Source organism: Rhea americana, unplaced genomic scaffold (genome assembly GCF_003343005.1).
Source record: "Rhea americana isolate MKP2758 unplaced genomic scaffold, rheAme1 scaffold_530, whole genome shotgun sequence".
NCBI classification, from domain to species: domain Eukaryota; kingdom Metazoa; phylum Chordata; class Aves; order Rheiformes; family Rheidae; genus Rhea; species Rhea americana.
In genome coordinates, this window is record NW_028186680.1 from 142306 (window position 1) to 162399 (window position 20094).

The following is a 20094-nucleotide window of genomic DNA, read 5'->3' on the forward strand; positions in this document are numbered from 1 at the left end:
CGGGACCTGCTCCGCGCCGGGCTCCGTGTGCCTGCGGCGTCTGCGCCGCCGCGAAGCCGGGGCGCGGCGGGAGGGGAAGACGTCACGCTGTATATATATATTTATATATATAAAAATATTTATTATAAAAATATGTATGTATGTGTATGTCTGTGTGTAGGTATTGTGCACGTGCGCGGCCGCGAGGGCGCGCAGGGAGGGGCTGTGCGCGCACACGCCGTGTCGCGACCGTTAGGCGCTCGCGAGGCGACCGTTAGGCGTTCGTCATGGGCGGCGCGGCCGTTGGGGGACGCCGCGGTCGCCATGGCAACGCGGCGCGGGCCGCGCCGAGCTCCGGGCCGCGCCGAGCCCCGCGGCCGCGATGCCGCTGAAGGTCGTGGTGGAGCTGCAGATTCACGCGGTGAGAGGCCGCCGGCGGCGGCGGGGCTGCGGGGCGGGAGGGCGCCGGAGGTAGCCGGCACGGCAGGAGGGGGCTGGCGGAGGGGCTGAGAGTCGGCACCGTGGTTAGTCCGGGACCCTGAGGTGCCCCAGCAGGGTAGACACGCGGCTAAACACCGTGCATAGAGTGTATATACAGTGTGTGTATATCATATCTAAAGTTTCTCAGCCACACGCTTTTGGGCTCTTTTTTCAAAGTGGGGTGCGCTGACTGGTGCTTTGAGGTTACAGGTAAAAAGTCAGGTGAGACTTCTGAAAGCCCCTGTGCAGAAGACCAAATTTGTAACTGGCCCTAGTGTAAATGAAGCCAAGGGCCTATTGAATCCCATCTGAGGTGGAGAGTGGTAATCTGGAAGACTGTGTCTGATGTGTGTGTGTAAGACTGGATTTAAGAATATTGTGTAAATATATATACTTTTGTCTCATAAGGTCACATGTCCTGGTGTGTTCCTGCCAGAGAAACATGACATTTATCTCAGTGTGAGCATCTTGGGTCAATACAAAGAGACGGAATGCCTTCCTCCTGTTTTCCCTCTCCTGTTTCATGAGAAGATGTTGTTTGAAAAGGTGATTTTTCACTTGTTACATAGTTTAGCCTAGAAGGTCTAGTGCCATGTGTAAGCTATAATTCCTGGATAACCTAACTTTTTGAACAACTAGTAGGTAATTTTTGTTTTGTATGCATTTCAACATAATGTGATGAAGTGTCAGACCCATTACTAAAAAGGAATAGCGTTTAGCAATGCTTTAAGGTTTTACAGTTTGAAGTTTTATTGATAGCAAAGGTTATGAAAGGGCATCTCCCACAGATAATTCTTGTGTAATCTCAGAAATGACCACAGCATATGAGGATAATTGCTCTGTTTCAGTTTTTTTTTTCTGTGTGCAGAATTGAAATGATACCTGTATTCTAATATGGCTGTCACCTGTTCAAGATTTTTATTATAGAAGCAGATACATGACTTAAATGAAGATCCGAATAAATGATAGGCAGATACTTTTGCCAGCCTTTTATATGCCATAATAACACCTGAAATTGGTGAGAACACAAGTTTTCTGTTTGATTTTCCTACATTTTGTTGTACTGCACTGTACAATCATTAGTTGTGATTCTGGTACCTTTTTTTTTTTTTAAACTAATTTGGAAAAATGGGTCAGGCAGAATGATTATGTCTGCTGATAAGTAAAACCTTGCTGAAACTAGTGCAAAACATGAATAGACAAAGTTTAGAGGAACTGTGTCTTTTTCTGCTTATTTGTCTTCCTCTTTTTCGTTCTGAGAAACCCTTCTTTCCTTATACCACTCTGAGCATCTCTGTTGCTCTAAAACTGTTTTCACGTGGCTGTTAACATTTCTTTCTCTGAGGAGGAGAGAAGGTGGTTACTTTCCCTTGTCTCTCGAGTTTACTGTTGACACAAGTGAAAAGCTACAGTTGACACAAGTGAAAACTACAAAGTAACTTCCACTAGGACTTTACTGCATCTTGAGGTGAACCTTACTTTGAACCCATAGCTTTTCAGCTCCTCATTTCCACATTCTGACATGAAGTTAAAAATGAAGTAATGTAACCCAGTTTTACAGAAGTATAGTTTCTCTTACATTCAGTATTTGTAAGAAGAGGATCAGGGTAATTATCATGAAATACGTGATGCTAGGTAAGTTCATAGCTTGTTTTTATCTCATGCTAATGTGTTTGTGAATTGCTGATTTTCATTAGTAGGTATTAACTAGCATTATTTTTCAGGGAAAACATATGCTTTGCATAGGCCTACCCAAAAAGCTTGTCACTGAACTATTGTCTGAAAGCACCGATACTGTTGAAAGAAGGATGTTGGCAAGTTCCATGAGAAACAGAAAAGCTACCAAAAATGATAGAATGAGTGAGATATAGCAGAGGACAGCTTCTTTAGAGAAACAGAATACTCAACATGAAATCCTGGCTGGAATTTCTGTTAGAATTCCGATTTATTGCAAAAGAATCAGAGTTTCATTCCAAGGGGTAAAAAGAATATATTTAAATAGGACATAGTTTACTGTCATAATTAGAACTAAATATTGTAAAATGTATTTATTTCATAAAGAAATCTAATGAGTGAAATCTTATTTCATTTTATTTCTATAAAATATCAGAATCATCTTTACATCATACATAGAAACAGAGGAATACCTCCTCACACTTGGTCATTTTTGTCTGTGTGCTAAATGACCTATGCTTTAAGATGCTTGCAGCTAGGGCTTTTAATTTTTCCTTTTGGGATGTGTCCTCTAGGACTGGCCAGGAATTCAAGTGTTTTCGAAACATGTATTCTCTAATTGCACTTGTGCTTCTGCTATTATATTATTAGTGGAATTGTACTTATGTACTGCAAGCATGAGGATTTTTCCTGTAAAGTGCAAACTGTTGTGAAGTTGATGGAAACAGAGATGTAGGTACAGTTTCAGATTTAAATTATTTTTTCCACATTATTACATACTTCAAAAAATGTAAATGTAAATGACACTTTAAAACATACACCATTTGCATAAGTAGATGTATGGTATTAGTTTAGTTTGATTTTGCTTAGTGGCAGCATGACAAACAACAGGCAAAATGTATTAAAGTGTTTCTATGAATGCTAGATTATTAAATTAATTTGTACTATAATTAATTTGTTCACTCTGTTATTTTCTTGAAGGTCTTTCAAAGTGCAGTAGATCCTATTGCTGTAACTGAGATGCTTGAAAGTAAGTATAATAAAAAAARATGCTTGAAATAGATGAATAACTGAAAAAAATGACAAAGCAAATGACAAAGTCCCTGTATTCGCATAGTCTGTCTCTCTGGTTGTTTGTCTGTTTTGCATACACATCGTTCCCCTTGCATGTTGCTCTGGGTTCACCCATTCAGGTGGCAGTCTGTACCTCCAGTACAGTGAATGGCATGATTTTCCATTCTTAGGCCAGGCTGTGTTCCAATGTACTTATGAGCAGCACTTGGCTGACCTGACAAAGCTGTTTTTTTCTTTTCTTTTTTCCTTTCTTTATTTAATTTCTGCATCTGCAATTCCTTTTTTTTTTTTTTTTTTTTTTTTTTTTTTTTTGATGTCTATAACATGCCATGAATTTAAAGTCTGGAAATTATTTTAAAATTAAAATTTTATTTATTACTGGGGGAGGAAGGGGAGGAAAAAATATTTAATACTACCTACTTTCTGTTTCATCACTGCAAATAACCTGCCCCATGCAGCCAGACTTCCTCAGTCACACTGGCAGAAGCACTTGCTGTTGTTAATTTAAATAGTTAGCATCCCTTAGTTTTAATCTGGTTTGTTCTTATTGGCTGTCAGGTTTTGTCCTTCTGAACCAAGCTACTCCTTGTAAGCTCAACAGAAGGTCAAGCCAGAAGCCACGGATGCAGTGACTGCCCCATTATTCTCTAATCCCATCAGGTGTCAACCACAGAGGGTTACTTTGCACAGATATTCCTCTCCTGCTTGTTTCTTTTAAAATATTAATAACACTCTTAGAATAAGTACTCCTGGAACTCATCAAAATAAAGACTAGTCTAAATCTGTCTATCTCCCTTCTCTCCTGCCTTCTGTTGTCTCTTCTTTCTCCTTTACTATTCTTCTTCCATCTTTGCTATCATGTTAGTTTTCAATTTGTCTGCCACAGGAGTAAATCTATTCAAATTAGTCATACTGCTGTAATTTGTTTTTCATCTTCCAGGTAATGTAACGAAGTTTGAATTAACTCAGCTTGTATCTTCAGGTAATAGGCAAGTAAATGTTTTTCCACATATTAGGTAATTTGACAATGAAAAGAATATCAGTGGATGCTAGTTTTATACTGTATCTCCCAAATTTTTTTGCTCACAGATTACACTGGCTCCTTCAGCCCCATTTCTTTTTTTCCATTCGTGTCCTCATATATATTCTTGGGAACGCACTTGAGGTGAAAAAAAGTCCCTCTTCTGACTAAACTTACTGAATACTGACTCAGGTGACTCATATTGCTTTAGTTTCTTTTGTCTTGTTTTCTAGGTTGCCAGCAATGTTTAAACAGAATGTGAATAGAGTTCATCTTGGTAGATAATAGTGCTGGTCTTTTACAGACTTCATATTCTATTTTTATATAAGTCAGGAAGAAAAGCAAGTGGACACTGGGTGGCAGATGAGTGCTGTTGTTAAGGTCACTCACTGACTGGAAGCATTTGTATATATTCTAAAACTGCAGGTAGTGTTTACTTTATAAAAAAATGTTTATTGTTCCATCATGGCAAATTTAAAATATATTTTATGTTCCCTGTGTAATAAATATCACTTGTACATTTGCATTTGTTTTTTCAAAATGCTTTGTTTCAGATGTTCATCCCTCCCTTTCCGCTCTACCTTTTGTTTTCAAAGGCTGCTGGTATAGTAAAGGGTAATTTGTGATGTCATTTCAGCTTAAAGAAATATTCATGTTACAGGGAAAAGGAAATGCAAGGAATCAAATGAGTGTAGCAGATTTCCTCTGTGTTTGATAGGACAGAAAGTCTATTCAGTATTCTCACCCCTTTGAAAGGGAAGAGACTGTATTAAAAAGTGGTAAGGTATTTAATGATCTTATCTATGTAGTCTGGTCTTGCAGAACACCCAGTCTTTATTCTGGATAGTATCTACATGTCTTTCATGAATCAAACTTCAGGTGTTTTCTCTCTTTTTTTCTCCTCTGAAAAAATATGCAGTTGAGAGTTTTTTCCTTTTTTCTTTTTTTTTACAGTGAGAAATGTTTCCCCTTTTTTCACTTTATTAATTCAAAAATTACTCAAAACAGCCTAATGTATTCCTCATAAGAGGAATCAGTGCCAGTCTGTGTCCTTCCTGGTATCTTGAAACAGTCTGCATACAGTAAAATTGACTATTTGCTTGTTTTCATTTTTTAGGATATTAAAAGTTCTTTCTGGTCTTTGAAAAGCTGCGATCAGTAAGAAAAGACAATCCTTACAACTAAAGTGACTAGAAAAGATCAAACTTTGAATAGAGTCAAAAGTGTTACTCTCTTTCTTATCATTTTCTCAAAATTTCTTTCCTTATTAGCATGGTGTTTTATCTAGAAATCACCAGATTTTAGGGCTTGTGTTTAGTCTAATTAGAAGGGAGCAAATCTCCTTGCCTCTGTAAAGATACAAAATACATCCAAGTGAAAGGAATAGCAGCTTTTACCTCATGGTATCCAGAACATGACATTACAGTGTAACATTGGGGCCAACCTAACCTAGCAAAATCCTTGCTAGTTTCTAAGTGGGGTGATTTACAGTGTACCTTACAATTCTTCTGCTGCAGAGGATGCTTATGAAAGTATCTTCTGTCCCTGGCTGTGTTATATATGCAGAGCAAAAATGGTCTTCCTCTTTTTCATTCATGTGGAGCTCAGGTAGTGCAGTTCTGAAGAAAGAGAAGGCCTTGAGGCAGGTGTGGTATGTGGATACTTATGCCCTCAGTCAGCGGGCCATAAGTCTCATGATCAGTGACTGAGTAGCCGTATATGTGGTGCTGACTACRTAGCTGGGTCTCTGGAGGGAATGCACTTTAATAGTAATGGTGACTGTCTTTGCGTATCATTTTTAAGATGATACTTCTGCTGAACAAACATTGGAATGTTGTAATYTCATATTTATCTTTTTATATTATTTCAGTGGGCAGCTGATTTGAGCAGTTAGTTGTTTGTTCAGTGGGAGGAGTCCTGGTCATACTGAGAGCTTGGAGAAGACCTCTGCTTAAGCTAACTGGACTAACATTTAGCATGCTGTGTATAAACCCGTATGTTTTGAAGAGGGCATTCCTCTTCTAATCTCACCAAGAGATGCTAATGTTCATCTCTTAACATTGTTGGGTTGTCATGTAGGTAAAACAAGGAACAGATTTTCATTCAGGGTCATAGCTTTGGACATTCTGTACAGTGTAACTAGGAAATCTACCCTCAAGCCTTGCAGTCATTCCTATCCCCTAAATGGTTTGGGGCACACCTGATAGATGGGATGTTAAGGATAGCCTCAAAATCCACGGTTGCTATGCTAAGCCAAGTCTTTCATAACTAATGAAAGCATAAATTGTCATTCTCTCTTTTGCCTCTACCTAGTCCTGATAGCGTCTTTTTGTGCACAAGAGGAGCAGCATTCAGTCAAGAGCATTCATACATTACTGAGTTTGCATTGCACATTTATTTCTTTCATGAAAATTCTGTAACAACAACCCTAGCAACAGTTTTTCTGTGTTTTTTTTTTTAATTATTATTCTTTCAGTAGGAAATGAGCTTGCATTTTATGAAGAGAATACTCGAGATTTTCTGTTCCCAGAGCCTAAGCTGACTCCTACATATCCTGGTGTGGACAGAGAATTATTGATGAAAACATCTTCTCATTTCCCAGTAAGTTGCCTGTAAGTGATATTTACTTTGTGTGGAGAGGGAGGGAGGTCAGCTACTTAGAAGCAACTTTGTGAAGATTGGAGATTGAATATGCTTCTGGCCCTCTTGAGCAGAGGGAGATGCTTGGATGGTCTCTTTCCTATGAAAGTGTTTCAGAGAATGTATATCAGACATGTACTGGCCTGGGAATTACATCTCTTAGTCACAGACAGTAGTGTAGGCAGGATAGAAGACCTAGCAGGAGAATCTGATGTTCATTTACACATCTCTATTCTCAGAATCTGTGAAGGGACCAGACAATTACCAGATTTTCAGATTTCTTTTCACTGATTAGATGCCAGTTTTCAGTCCATTTTCTTTCCTCCTTATACAAGTCTCATTTTATCACTCTGCTCTGTTTTCACTCATCTCTTGAGAGTCTTACACTTTTATATCTTTGTGACTTCTTCCAGTACCTTTTCTTGCTAGGGTTCATGGTTTCCTAAAGCAGCAATAGCAGCCTAAAAATATACATTTAATCTCTCTCACTGCATTATGGATTGTATTATGCAAAAGAAGCAATAAATTTGACTTGAATTTTATTAATTCACTACAGTGTAGTTTATAATAGCTCTGAGCAGAAGCAGAGAGGAGCATCCTTCCTGCAGACTCAAATTGCCATTGATTCATAATCAAAAAGTTTTTGTGATTACTGTGCAGACTAGGAATGTCATTATTTCAAGTGAAAAACTAATTTTTGCATGGGCTAGTGAAAAAGGTACAGGACTTTTTAAAAAAATAATATTAGAAAGTTCTACCTAATGCAATAGATCTTACATTCATTTGGAACAGAAATGTAGAAATACATGTTCTAGTTAGCCAAGCATTATGTTTTTGTGAATTTTAACTAGATCCTTAAGAAACAACATATAGCTACTCTGATTTCTTTTCATGAGATGTATTACTAAGCTGAAGCGCATATTTCATTTTATTTAGTTATTTGTAATGTTATTTAGAGAATGATTTTTTTTGAATTGATCAAGTTAAGCAGTTTAATGTGCTGTTAAAAATCTAAATGCTTTGTCAGATTGCCGCAGTAGAAGAACAGAATAATTCCGTGCTCTTATGGCATCCATAGAATAATTGAGTTTGTAGACCTCCATAGGTCATTTAGTCTAACCCCTGTTTATAGCAGATTTAATTTGATGACATTGCTGTCTAGCGGAGTCTTGAATACCTCGAAAGATGGAGATTCCACGACTGCTATGAGCAATTTGTTTCAGTATTTGACTTCAATCAGCATGTTCTATTAAAGACCTTGAGTGGTCCCATTCAATTATTTTTTCTAATATTCCCTAGTTTCAAAAGTTCAGAAAGTATGAAGTGCATTGATGGAGAGTTAAATTTCTTATGTATGCTTGCTTCCTGATGTTATGCTTTTTATCTCTTACTACAGTTACTTGTAATTGTAGAAGTAGAATAAACTGAAAGTTATTTTACCAGGACAGTGCAGGAAAACAAATCTATTGTCTTTTTTTTCAACTTATCTAGCTATGCCCATTCTGACTTTTTTGAAGAAGAAGAAAGTTTACAAGCAATGAACCTGGTCATTTTTATTGTCCTGATAAGTTATCTAATATCCTAAAGTATTTACTGATACAGAAGACATTTTCCTTCTGAATGTCTTCATGGTCTCTGTAAATTGTTTGCTGGTGTGGCATCCTTTCCTTTCAAGGATTTTCAGCCAATACAGAAGGCATAACTGAAACCTTATTTACAAAGAAATGCTGGCTTTTCATGGTCTGGATGTATAAAAATAATGTATTAGTTTTATGCTTTTCTTTATTCTTGTATTTCATTTGAATGGAATGCATCATTATGTATGATTAGCTAAAGTGTAGTTCTATGGATACAAACAAAGTTGATAACAGAAAAATGTTTTGTTTAATATGTCCTTCCTTAGAGGAATACTGATAATTATTATAAAGCACTACTGTATTTATGTATAATACCGGCCTCTTTTAATTGTCATTCTTTTTTTCCTCTGTTATAGTCTGCGAAATATTTCAGGTTGTTTGGTGTCTGGTCTGTCTGATATTTTCTATTAATTCAGTATAATAATCTTTCAGTGCAGTTGCTCTTTTTTTTTTTTTTTTTTTTTTAGACTTGGTCTTATACTCTGTAATTTCCTGCAGAGAATTCTGTATTTACACCGCAAATGTGACATTTCTGTAGTAATATAGATTTTAAGCCTTGTACAGATAATATACTACTAATGTAAGGCTCATCCTCAGTGGCCTCTTCTCAATCTCACTTATATTTTTGACAAGATGTTTTGCTAAGTTACAAAAGTGGATCACTAAATCGCTTGTGCCATGAAAAAACAAAGCCAAATGTTCCATGTAAATCTGTGCTAAGTTTTGTATTATGTTTTTTTACTGACTGGAAGTCCAGTTTTACAATTTATTTCGTTTTTAGATTTCATATACTTCAGATTTGTAAGAGTTTGTGTCCCATATCCCACTGATTTTCTGCAGATGCAAATCAGTTGATTTCAGTATTCTTTACATCTTTTTTCCTCCTCTATAAATGAGGTGGAATAACGTCCACTGAGTTCATTCAATTCACTTCATGCATAAGACTTAGCTTTACTTGTAACTGTGCTTATAACCAATGTAAGCATATTCCTTTAGGCTTTACTGTTCATACAGCTTCCTGAACAAAAGAAGGTTCATTCAGTAGGTCTTTTCAATTGTGTTTAAGGAAAATGTACATATGGCTTTCTAGAGATTTGAATCAGAATTAGAATAGGAAGCAAATGAAAAAATATACACTGACCTCTGAGGCTTTTCATTAGGTTTGTGCTTAAGATGAACTGAAGCCTTCCTTAATGCTTCCTGCTGATTTTAAGGAACTTTGTGAGAAAGATTTTCTATTTTTATTCCCATTCAATCCAATGAAGAATAACCTGGCATAATTCAAAGGTTTTTATGTGGGAATAACTGCCATGGAATATTTTCCTGCCTGTTGGTTTCTAGGTTTGTTTACTTACCCTAAAATCCACAGAAGTGCTATTAAGCAGCAATTGTTTGCATCAATAGCAGTTGTTCTGAAAGGCTGATGGCCTGGGTGCTAAAAGCTTAGTTAAATATATACCCTTTGTTGTGGATTGCATGGCTCTTAATAGTTATTTTAAAGGTAACTACTGCTATAAATTTTCTTTTGCTTACTTTGGTAGAAGATGAGTAAAATTCTGTAACAGTCAGTCTATTTTATAGTATTATTATGGCTAGAATACCAAGAATTTGCCCCTTCAGATTTGGCAGCTTTTGGGAGCTCCTTTCAGCTGGAAGGGGCAGTGGGTTGGCACGGCAAAGAAATTGAACCTCGAGGTAAGAGTGACAACCTGTGCTTTATATGGTCAAAGAACCATCCCATTGTGCTCCTTTAATTACTATATCATTAACTTATTTTCCTGTTACTGCTCTGACCTTGCCAAGATACATTCAGATAAGATAAAAATTCAGAATGGATGCAAAGTACATTGTGGACTGCAAGACATAAAACACAGCTATGTTTTCCAGAGTGGGTTTTAGGACATCTCTGTTTTGTACTAGCTGGTGACTGCTTGGAGATGATATGTCATGTTTGTAAGACAAAATGATGATAGGGGAAGACAGGAAATACATTATTCAGGCTTTTTGGCAGACCAGATGAATAGCAAGACTGGCTGGAAGATACAAGTAGCCCATTGGACAGAGTTCACTTATGCATACTTAGTTTTGTACAGGAAAGTGTCCTTGCCTACTTCCTTCTGTCCCATTATTCTTTTTGGCTAAACAGTCAGCCAGTAATGATGGAGAGCTCTCTTTTTTTTTTTTTTTTTTTTTTTTTTTTAATTTATTTATTTTTTGCTTTTTCATCCCTACTGCTTTTGTTTTCTCTTCTGCTTTGCACAAGACTGCAAATATGCTTTGCAGGTACTGTACTATGATTTCTCTTGTCACTCTTCTAGAAGAAAGAACTGCTAAAATGCACAGTTCAATGATGATGGCAAATAAACAGATTTTGTTCAGCTACAGATTGTAACTGTCTTTTGCAACATTTGTCATGGCATTACCTGCCTTGAAAGGAAAACTTGAATTCTTTTTTCACACCAGTTTGGAAACTGTACTTTGGAACACTCTGATTCATTAAGAAGACTAGTGTGTGACTACAACTGCTAATCAAATAATAGAGAGCTATACATCCTTTCTGTAGTCCAAAGCATTCTGCTCACCTTTCCCCACAGTGCAGGCTTTATGAGAAAAAGCTCTGGGACTGTGCTAGTGTCTCAAGTGTTTGTTCTGATCTTGATGCCCTTGTGCTTCCCTTCTTGGAAGGCTTATGCCTGTTAAAATAGTTTCTTGCATCTCTGCTCAGTCCTAGTAGGCTGGATGTGCACCTTAAGATCAAATTGCTGCTTTTTATAGCCAAACCACTTTGAAAACTGTTCTTGCTGATGATTTTGCCACAAGTCTTTTCTAGTTGCAGTGCCTCTTTCAGTCACTTTCGATGCTGCAGTAGCAACAAAGGATTTGAGATGTTCTGCCTGAATATTGGGAGGAGAGAAGTATATACACGATGATAATGTTTTTAAACTTTTTCCTTGCTATTATTTTTAAGGGAATAGCACCAAAAATAGAGTTCTCCACAAGAACAACCATTACAGAGCTTCCACTTCAGTGCAGAGGGAAGAATTATGTAAGTAATTATAGTAAGAATTCAGACCTGGTTAAAATTGACTAACCTCTGATATAGTTCGCTTGTTGCAGCATTGTATCCTTTGTCACCTTTGTATCCAGACATCCCACACAGCATTGGTAATAGGATTTAAGGCCATGACAGGGGTCCTAGATTCTGTCATAGTAGTAGTAAATTTAACTGACTGTGGACCAAAGTTACCTCTCTCTTAGTTTGTCATCTGCTGTCCCAGTTGCTCTTATATCCTAATGATTCTATCATGGCAGCACAGTAACTCAATCCAGGGAAAGCCAACAAAAACAAAAAGACCTTGACTTGTTTTCTTAAAAGGTAACATTTTGGCAGATAATGGTCTCTTGATATGATGGCATTTCATTGCCTCTTATCTTTTACTGCCAATGGTTTGCGTCTAGATTTTTTACAAATGTTTCTCTTTGCATGTTTTTGCTTAGTGAATACATATTTCCCCCATTTACCTACAGCTTCTGATCTAGACTGAATTACAACCAGTTAATCCTCCTCTGAGACAGTGCTAACAGTTCTTGCTGTGTTTTCTTTAGTGGATATCTATCTAGTAGGTTATCTGTTAGGAAATTATACCGTTGAGGACAAAATTCTGCCCTCTGTGCTGGAACAAAACACTCACAGGAGGTGAAGCTCTTATGTTTGAGTAACAGCTGCTGAATTTGGTTCACATAATTGACTGGTGACCTGAGATCCTTACAGAGTTCACCTTACAGAGTTCATTCCTGCAGAAGTGAGGATTGCAAAATTTTAAACAAAGTTCTCAAATTTCTAAATTCACAAATACATTTTTGAAGTAATCTCAACCCTTTCCTGGATTCCATGGAGGCCAGTGCAGAATATTTCAGGGCTGAGTCCTAGATTAGAAGTTATACAACAGAGATAAAATAGATGGAGTTGAGATGTATGAGTCTATGCTAATTTCTTTGTTTGGTCTTTGCCATACTCAAGCAGAGAATCGCAGATTATTCCATTTTAGTTTGTAAATACAAAGATACAAATTCTGCTCTCACATAAGGTCATTGAATTAAGTTTTCTTAGAGGTTACCATCTTCTCTGTGGGGAGGTTGCAAATGACTCATACCTGCTTTTTACTCAGATAATTGTGCAACATTTGATTTCTCTACCAGGTCCAAAACAGAACAAGGAATCAAAGATCTGCACTGGCATCACCCAAACAAAGGAGCAGGTCATTAACACGATGCAAGGCACCAGTGAAAATGGATAAGATGTACAAAAGGCATACAAGGTCATTAAAACCACAGGCTCCTTCTCTAAATGCTAGAGACCACTTCTGTGAGCTTTCCACAGAGAACCAGCAGCAGCTGTGCAGACTGAGCCTGGGGTCTGCTGAGTGCAAGTCAGAGGAAGAGAACAGACCACCATTTGTAATCAGACATGTAAGTTCTAAAAACTTGTATCTAACTGGAACTTCAACTGTTACTTCTTGTTGTTCCATTATGCTTCTCTGAGAAGAGTCTTGCTGTCTTCTCTACATCCTTATATTAGATAGTTGTAGACAGCATCAAGATCTCCTGTCAACTTTCCTCTTTAAGGCTGAATGAATCCAGCCCTCTTAATGTCTCCTTATATGTCATATTTTGCAGCACCCTGATCATTCTGGTATATTTCTGCTGGACTATCTAGTATGCTTACGTCTGTTTTACATTGGAAAGCCTCAAACTGAACACAGTAGTTGGGATGTAGTCTCACAAATGCTGAATAGAGGGGAACAATCACCTCCCTTGACCTGCTGGCTCCAGTCTTACTAATGCAGACCAGGACATGACTGGGCTTTTTTTGCTCCAAAGGCATATTTCTGACCCTGTTGTCTACCAGGACGCCCATTTTTTTTCCCACAAAGTTGCTTTTGAGCCATTTGATATCCAGCCTCTACAGCTGTGGCATTATTCCATCCCTGATGCAGGGCTGACCTTCATAATATTTCTGTCAGTCTATTTATCCAGTATTTTGAGGTATCTTTGAATAGAAACCCTGCCCTCTGGCATATCAAATACTCTGCCTAGTTTGGTATAGTCTGGGAACTTGCTGGGACTGCAATTTGCACCATCATCTAGATCATTTATAAAGATGTTAGACCTTATTTATTCTGACACCTTTAGTAACTGGCCACCACTTGGACTTTGAACCATTGATCATAACCTTTTGATCCTGGTGGTCTGGCCAACGTTCCACACACCTTACAGTTCATTTATCCTGTTCATATCTTACCAATTTGGCCATAAAGATACTACAGACCCTGTCAGAAGCTGCTAAAGTCAAGGTAAATGACAACCACTACTCTCTCAATTAACCATTGAGTCATCTCATCAAAGAAGGATACTAGGGTAATAAAGTAAAATTTTATTGTAGATCCATGTTTACTGTTCCTAATTGCCTTCTAGTTCTTTCTATGTTTGGACATGGTTTTTAGGAAGATTTGCTCCATAAACTTTCCAAGAACTGAGATTAAGTGACTCGTCTGTAATTCTCTGGATCCTCTTTCTTGTCCTTCCTGAAGATAGGTATAACATTTGCATTTATCCTGTAAGACTCTGCCCCAAGTTGCCTTGGCTTTTCAAAGATAATGGGGAACAGCCACACAAATGACCTCAGCCAGCTACTTCAGCACCCTCAGATTCATGCTATCCAGACACAATCTACTTCTAGATATCCAGTGTGCTTAAGTGATTCCTATCTTCTTCTTCTGTGTATCTTTTTCTACTGTGGGTACTGCTTTGCCCCCCCAGGCCCATTAGTAGGCTCAGGGACCTGTGAGGCCTGACAGCAGACCTTACCAGTGAAAAACAAGGCAGAGAAGGCATTAAGCATCTCAGGCTTTTCAGTGTCCTTCGTCATAGTATTCCTCCCCTTTGAGCAGCAGGCTTTTCTGATGTCACCCTTGCAGGAGCAAACAATGACTTCTGTATTCCTCCCAACCTTGTTTCCTTTGTCTGTGTACTTTTCACATTTAAGCTCAGTCAGGGGTTTTCTAGTCATCCATGCTAGTAAATGCAGGTTCCTTCTACACAGATTCTTATATAACCTACTGTGATATACTGTTCTCATTCTGAACTCCAAAAGCTCCAGCTTGCATCTGGTATTAGGCTGGTGTGCAGTCAAGGGCACACTTCTGCTCCTCTGGAAGAATTTGCATTTTAGCATGGAAAGTAGAGAAAATGCAGTAGCTGGCTGTCTGGCCAATCAGTCCAGCATTACAAGGCTGTCTGTCTATTGATCTAACCAGTGGATGGAGTGCGGAAATGAAAGATCCCTATGAGTGGGAATGAAGTCAGCAGGATTTGCAAGCCTAGAACAAGTTTCTCTGAGGAAAAAGAATCTGCCTTTCATAATAAGCAGCATCTCTAATTTATAGAAGAAGACATCATCTTTTGCAGTTATTTTCACTGCARATTATTGAGGATCAATGCAGGAGACCATGAGTAGAAAATTTCCTAATTTCCAGAAATAATTTGCACTTTATGTTCCTACAAGCTGTGTATCTTTTTTGCTGTACATTTTATCCTGAAACTTCCTGTTGTGTGGGAAGTCTCTGGTTTTGAAATTAAATTAAAAAAAAAAAAAGAGAGAGAGAGAGGGGGGGAAAAAGGTATTTTCAGAAGAGGTTATTTTGCAAAAATGCCTGCATTGTGCCTTGTATATATTTCTCCACTATTGCATATTTTTGCACTTCTAAGGATAAAAATAAGAGAGGGAATAAGAATGAGTTTATTATTTTCAGGAAATGTGTGTCCTTAGGCCTAGTTTTTGTAGATTAATAAGTGCATCATACTGTTATTTCTTCGTTTTTAGGTGGACAGTTCCAAATCATTCAGTGAAGTAACCTCACCATTGTCTTACAGTAATGTGAAGAAAAGTGTGAGATCAGCAAGAGAGTCTTCCAAATTTCATGTGAAACGAGGTACTTAGAATTTACTGTTAACAGTAACTATATGTTGCTAATATCACCATTGATATTACATATCTCAGAGAAACCTTTTTACAAAATACATGTCAGATTTTGCTGTTTGCACTTCAGAAGAACTGATCACAAAAGAAAGTGCTGCTCAGGATAAACAGGTAGCAATACCTGGAAAAAGGTAGTAGAACATGGGCTAAACAGGCAGAAGTTCCAGGAAGTTCCATTTCTCCCTTGTTGAGTAGTGTATCTCTCTCTAAAGAAAACTGATCTTGAAGTCCGTTCTGGAAAAGGGATCTTGATTTCTTTATTCTTCACTGACTAATATTATTTTTCTTTCTCCAGCTATCTGTTGTTTCGCTAAGGAATCCTTTAAAGGTTAATGCAGAGTCCATTCACATGAATAGAAATACTTAAGGGATTTTGAATGAATACCTTTGTCAGTGTGAAGTTATCAGTTTTTAGGCATCATCTGTTCTTCCCTTGTTATATGCAAAATATTTATAATCTAATCTACATTTTGGAAATGGCAATAAAGCTATACAGTCCAAGCAGATCTGTATATTTCTGTTCTGAAAAGTAACTTGCTACAAAGATACCTTCTTACTCATGTGTGTTTCTTTAGACTATCCATCGAATTAAGAGTTACTGCCTAGTAAGGATGTCATTTCTCTTTGGTAGTTTCTCCAAATCAAAATACAGGTACACAATGTCGTTGAAATTGATAAAAAGCATTCTCCATAGGAAACATTTTGTGCAATTGCATTTTTACTTCAGTGCTAATGTATTGAAAGTGAAAGTACCAATGTAAAATTAATTGCTAATAATGTCACTGAAATCCTCCTTTTTTTTTTTTTTTTTAGCTTTAACTTTTGATAGCTGTGAAACATCAAATACCTCTGTTAAGGTAATTTAAAAAATAGCAAGTGAAGAATTCCATCTTTTGGTTACTAATCTAGTCTATGTACTATAAAGAAAGAATTCCATGAGGAGATTTGGTGGTTCAGAAGATGGTAATGTGTAAGGCTAATTATTTGTCACAGGAGAAATGTGCGAGACATAATAATTCAGCTCTGTGAAAATGAAAGCCCTGCAGAATTATGCGATCTTTCTAAAAAAACCTTCAGGTCACATTATTTTCTCTGAAAATCCCTTATTTTGCAAAAAATTTAGGGCTACTTTATATGAAAGTTTCCCTGCCTGAGTGTACTGGACATCTACAGCCCACATTTCAGTAAAAACTGTAGAGAATTGTAACTTGTTAGTGGTAAAAATAGAGAAGACCAAAGGCTCTTTGCCAATGCCTGCATTTTACTTGAAGGCGTATCAAATAAAGATATGTCTGTGTTAGCAGTAGTGTAATGTGTTTGACTGTGAAAAGCAGCGAAACTAATGAAGTATGAATGGGAATTCCTTCTGCAAATGGAACCTCTGGTCCAGGATTCCCTGTACATCTACTAAAAAGGTCACTGCTAGCAAACTAAAACCCGAACTGACTTGAAAACGGTTAAGCATTTTGTTATATGCTGCATTAATACATCTGATTAAACTACAACTATACCCAAGAAGTTGTAGCTGTACAACTTCTGAGCTGTACAACAACTAAGATGTACAAAAGTTTTTCACACAGAAGCTATAGTGAGGACAGATCATTATAGCAATGTGATAGATGGGTACTTCCCTCTTAGTTATCATTTTAAATCTACCTCAGATTAGCAGTAGCAGAAAATAATTAATATCTATCAGCTGTTTGGAGAGGATTCTATGAAAATGGAGAGCAACCACTGTTTGTGTAAAGGTTCGTGTAAAGATCTTTGCCTGAGTTATGACTTGTTTCTTCATCAACAATATTAACAAAAATACCAAAAAATGACCAGAGATAGAAGTGTCTCACCTGACTTTGGTCTCTGCTGAAAAAAATTGATACACATTGAGGGACAGATTTGAGAAGTTTGCCTTCTGATTCTGTAATACAAAGAAAATGTATGTTCTTCACCAGTAATAAACCAAATTTAAAGTATTTAAAAAGCGCACAGTGCCTGTGAGAGATACAGGAGTAAGAAGATAGTTTGGGCCCATTGCTTTACATTTGCAGGTACAGCTATTTGTTAAATGGTTTCCTATACTATTCATGTTTGAGTACCACTCAGCCAAAATGCCAGACTTGTTGCAGAAAAGGTTGTTTATTCTTCATGTCTGTTGTTATTAGCTGTTTTATCTGCCCGTCATTCGCTGACTATCCACTGTGTTCAGTCACTCTGTCACATTTGTAACAAGAACTGGTAGAGCCAGAGCCAGATGTAACAGTATTTCATCTGTTTTCAAAGTCTGCTCATTAATAAATGAATTGAAATCAGCAGTCATGTCACGAAGAAAATTTAATGGACAATAGTGAAACAGGAATCATCTAAGCTAACTATAGCCAAGAAAGGTTTGAAGTCTACTTTAAGGTAGTCATCTGAGCTTTTCCATATGCAATGGAAAGATGGTGATTCATTCTATCATAAAATCATTATCTAAGGCAACTGAGGTATATCATATCATGTTTTTCTTATCTCCCTTAATTGACCAGAAAGGGTGAGTAGTTGAAACTGGATGCCTAACTTTTAGGTGGCCAGTGTTAGGTGAAATGAATGACGTCTGACATCATACCTGCTCTCAACATTATCAGATTATCAGACAGATTAATTTAGAAGTGAAGCATATCACATCTCATCACCCGTTCTAGACACTACCTTATGCCTTCAGCCATTTCAGACACGTGTATATGATGAGGGGCCAGATTTGCAAAAGTAGTAGTGGAGACATGTTTTCAGATCCTCTTTAATGTTGCTATGTTTGTCTCAAATATTAATTATACTGCTGATGACATTTGATAACAAGTGTGAGATCACTCTTTGAATATCTTCCCTCAGTCCACTGATCCAAACTGATCACATCACAGAGTGGGCTGCTAATATGTTTCTTTTTCATTACTTAGTCACAATCCACTTGAATTCCCATTTGAGAAATGCGAAAGTGCAGGTTTTGTATAGACTCCTCTCAGAGTCTGTCTTTCCTGATTCCATCCCATTTCCAAGGTCAGCCTGACTGTTTGAGAGGGATGCTCATTAGCCTAATGCAGCACAATAAAAGCTTTTGTACATGGTGACAGAACAGCTTGTTCATCTGTCCTGTGGCATCTTATCCCTTTAGAAATGAGATGCTTCCTGGCTAGAATAGTAAGTTTGATAGAATTCTAGTTATTTTTGTATGTACGTTCATGTGTTTAAGGGCTTCTATTTCATGGAAGGCTCACATTAGGCACTGTTTAATCTTGCCCACATCTTGTTTGTTTGTCATTATGAATTTTCAGCTTAACCCTAACATTTCCTTTATTCTACATTTCAGTAAAACACATGATGACTTCTGCCTTCTTTTCTCTCCCCAGTCTCTTTCTTTCCCCCTTATCCTATGTTAAATGCCAGTTCCAGCTATTGAAATTTGCTTTTTTATTCCCTAGATTATCAGGGAACCGGCTGAGCAGGCTACTTCTGAACATGATTCATCCTCTCCTGAAACAGATGAACTTTTCAGTTACGCAGAGTGTTCTGCCAGTCAGAGGCATTTAGATTTTCACCGTGCAGCTTCATCTGCTACCTCCCAAAACCTAAAGTCACCACGTCCTGTTCGAAGTCCCTCTCCTCTTCAATACAGGTTACAAACACATCATCAAAAATCAATTACTTGAGCAACATTGTGCTGTGAGAGTACAAGTTGAATAACCCCCATAACAAGTTGAATGTGAATAAGAAAAATTCACATTCTGTCTTCTTAGGCAAATTGAATTTATGATTTCTGAGAAGAATCTAAGTAGAAAAATTATGGCAATTATTCAGGAAGTGATTACATTGTATGGGTATATAAAATAGCTATGGTTCATCTAGTGCAGTTTCTTTCCTAGGACCAGTCACTTCAAAAGAAGATGTAAAAAAATCTGTTAGTTGATACTTGGCTTTTTGCCTTGAAATGTGTACATACACATGTTCCATGTGTATTTTTTTCATCATTTTTATGAGACATTTTTGTTATCACAGAACAGTTTTCTGCCATTATCTGATGATTTCCATACATGACTGATGGCTCAAGTAAAAAAACTACAAGAAATGTAGAAGAAATGTTTCCACTGTTTTCACATTTATTATTTCTAAAATTCATGGAGTGCTCACATGATCCTTCTCTGGAGAGGAATTTAGTTGCAATTTTCCTTCCCTTTTGCATGCTTTCGGTTGTGCACCTCTGCCTGAAGAGGACAACCCTTCCTGCCAATTTGTGTGGGAGGTGCCTGGTGCCTTCTGTTCATGAGTGCTAGTTCCGATAAGGAAGTTTTTGTGGGCTGAGCCTATCGGGTCAAGATTAGTTTCTTAGCAAGTACGAGCTGGGCGTTTGGAGGGGGATTCCCTAGCTCCAAACTGAGGAACGTGCCGCATCTGTCCTGTGCTCTGCTTTGGCCGCAGCTCTCCAGTGGGACGCTGAGCAATCAAGTAGGAGACACGCTTGGCCGTCGTCTTTGGGGAGGAAAAGCAGGCAGACTTCCACTTCCACACAGTGGAATTACATG

The 20094-nt window shown here is 37.7% G+C and overlaps 2 protein-coding genes across 2 annotated transcripts in view; one reads left to right on the top strand and one right to left on the bottom strand.

Annotated features, from left to right (window-relative positions):
* CDC37L1 (cell division cycle 37 like 1, HSP90 cochaperone) overlaps positions 1-305 on the bottom strand; it is an 11557-nt gene extending 11252 nt beyond the window's left edge. The window contains exon 1 of the mRNA XM_085318368.1: positions 215-305. Coding sequence (XP_085174494.1) covers positions 215-305 — 91 coding nt within the window. The remainder of the gene's footprint in view (positions 1-214) is intronic.
* A 13-nt stretch (positions 306-318) lies between these two features.
* On the top strand, positions 319-19256 carry SPATA6L (spermatogenesis associated 6 like). Its single transcript, XM_085318366.1, has 10 exons — positions 319-400; positions 868-1005; positions 3115-3163; positions 4148-4189; positions 6705-6829; positions 11474-11551; positions 12706-12975; positions 15389-15497; positions 16358-16401; positions 18997-19256. The coding sequence occupies exons 1-10, from the start codon at positions 362-364 to the stop codon at positions 19222-19224; spliced, it is 1122 nt and encodes a 373-aa protein (XP_085174492.1). The 5' UTR covers positions 319-361; the 3' UTR covers positions 19225-19256.
* Positions 19257-20094: the final 838 nt, after the last annotated feature.

What these genes read in the sequence shown, in the direction of transcription:
- SPATA6L (XM_085318366.1), top strand. Translation starts at nt 362, where the DNA reads ATGCCGCTGAAGGTCGTGGTGGAGCTGCAGATTCACGCG. An exon ending in AGAAGATGTTGTTTGAAAAG is followed by an intron (nt 1,006 to 3,114) that starts GTGATTTTTCAC and finishes ATTTTCTTGAAG; the next exon opens with GTCTTTCAAAGTGCAGTAGA. An exon ending in TGTAACTGAGATGCTTGAAA is followed by an intron (nt 3,164 to 4,147) that starts GTAAGTATAATA and finishes TTCATCTTCCAG; the next exon opens with GTAATGTAACGAAGTTTGAA.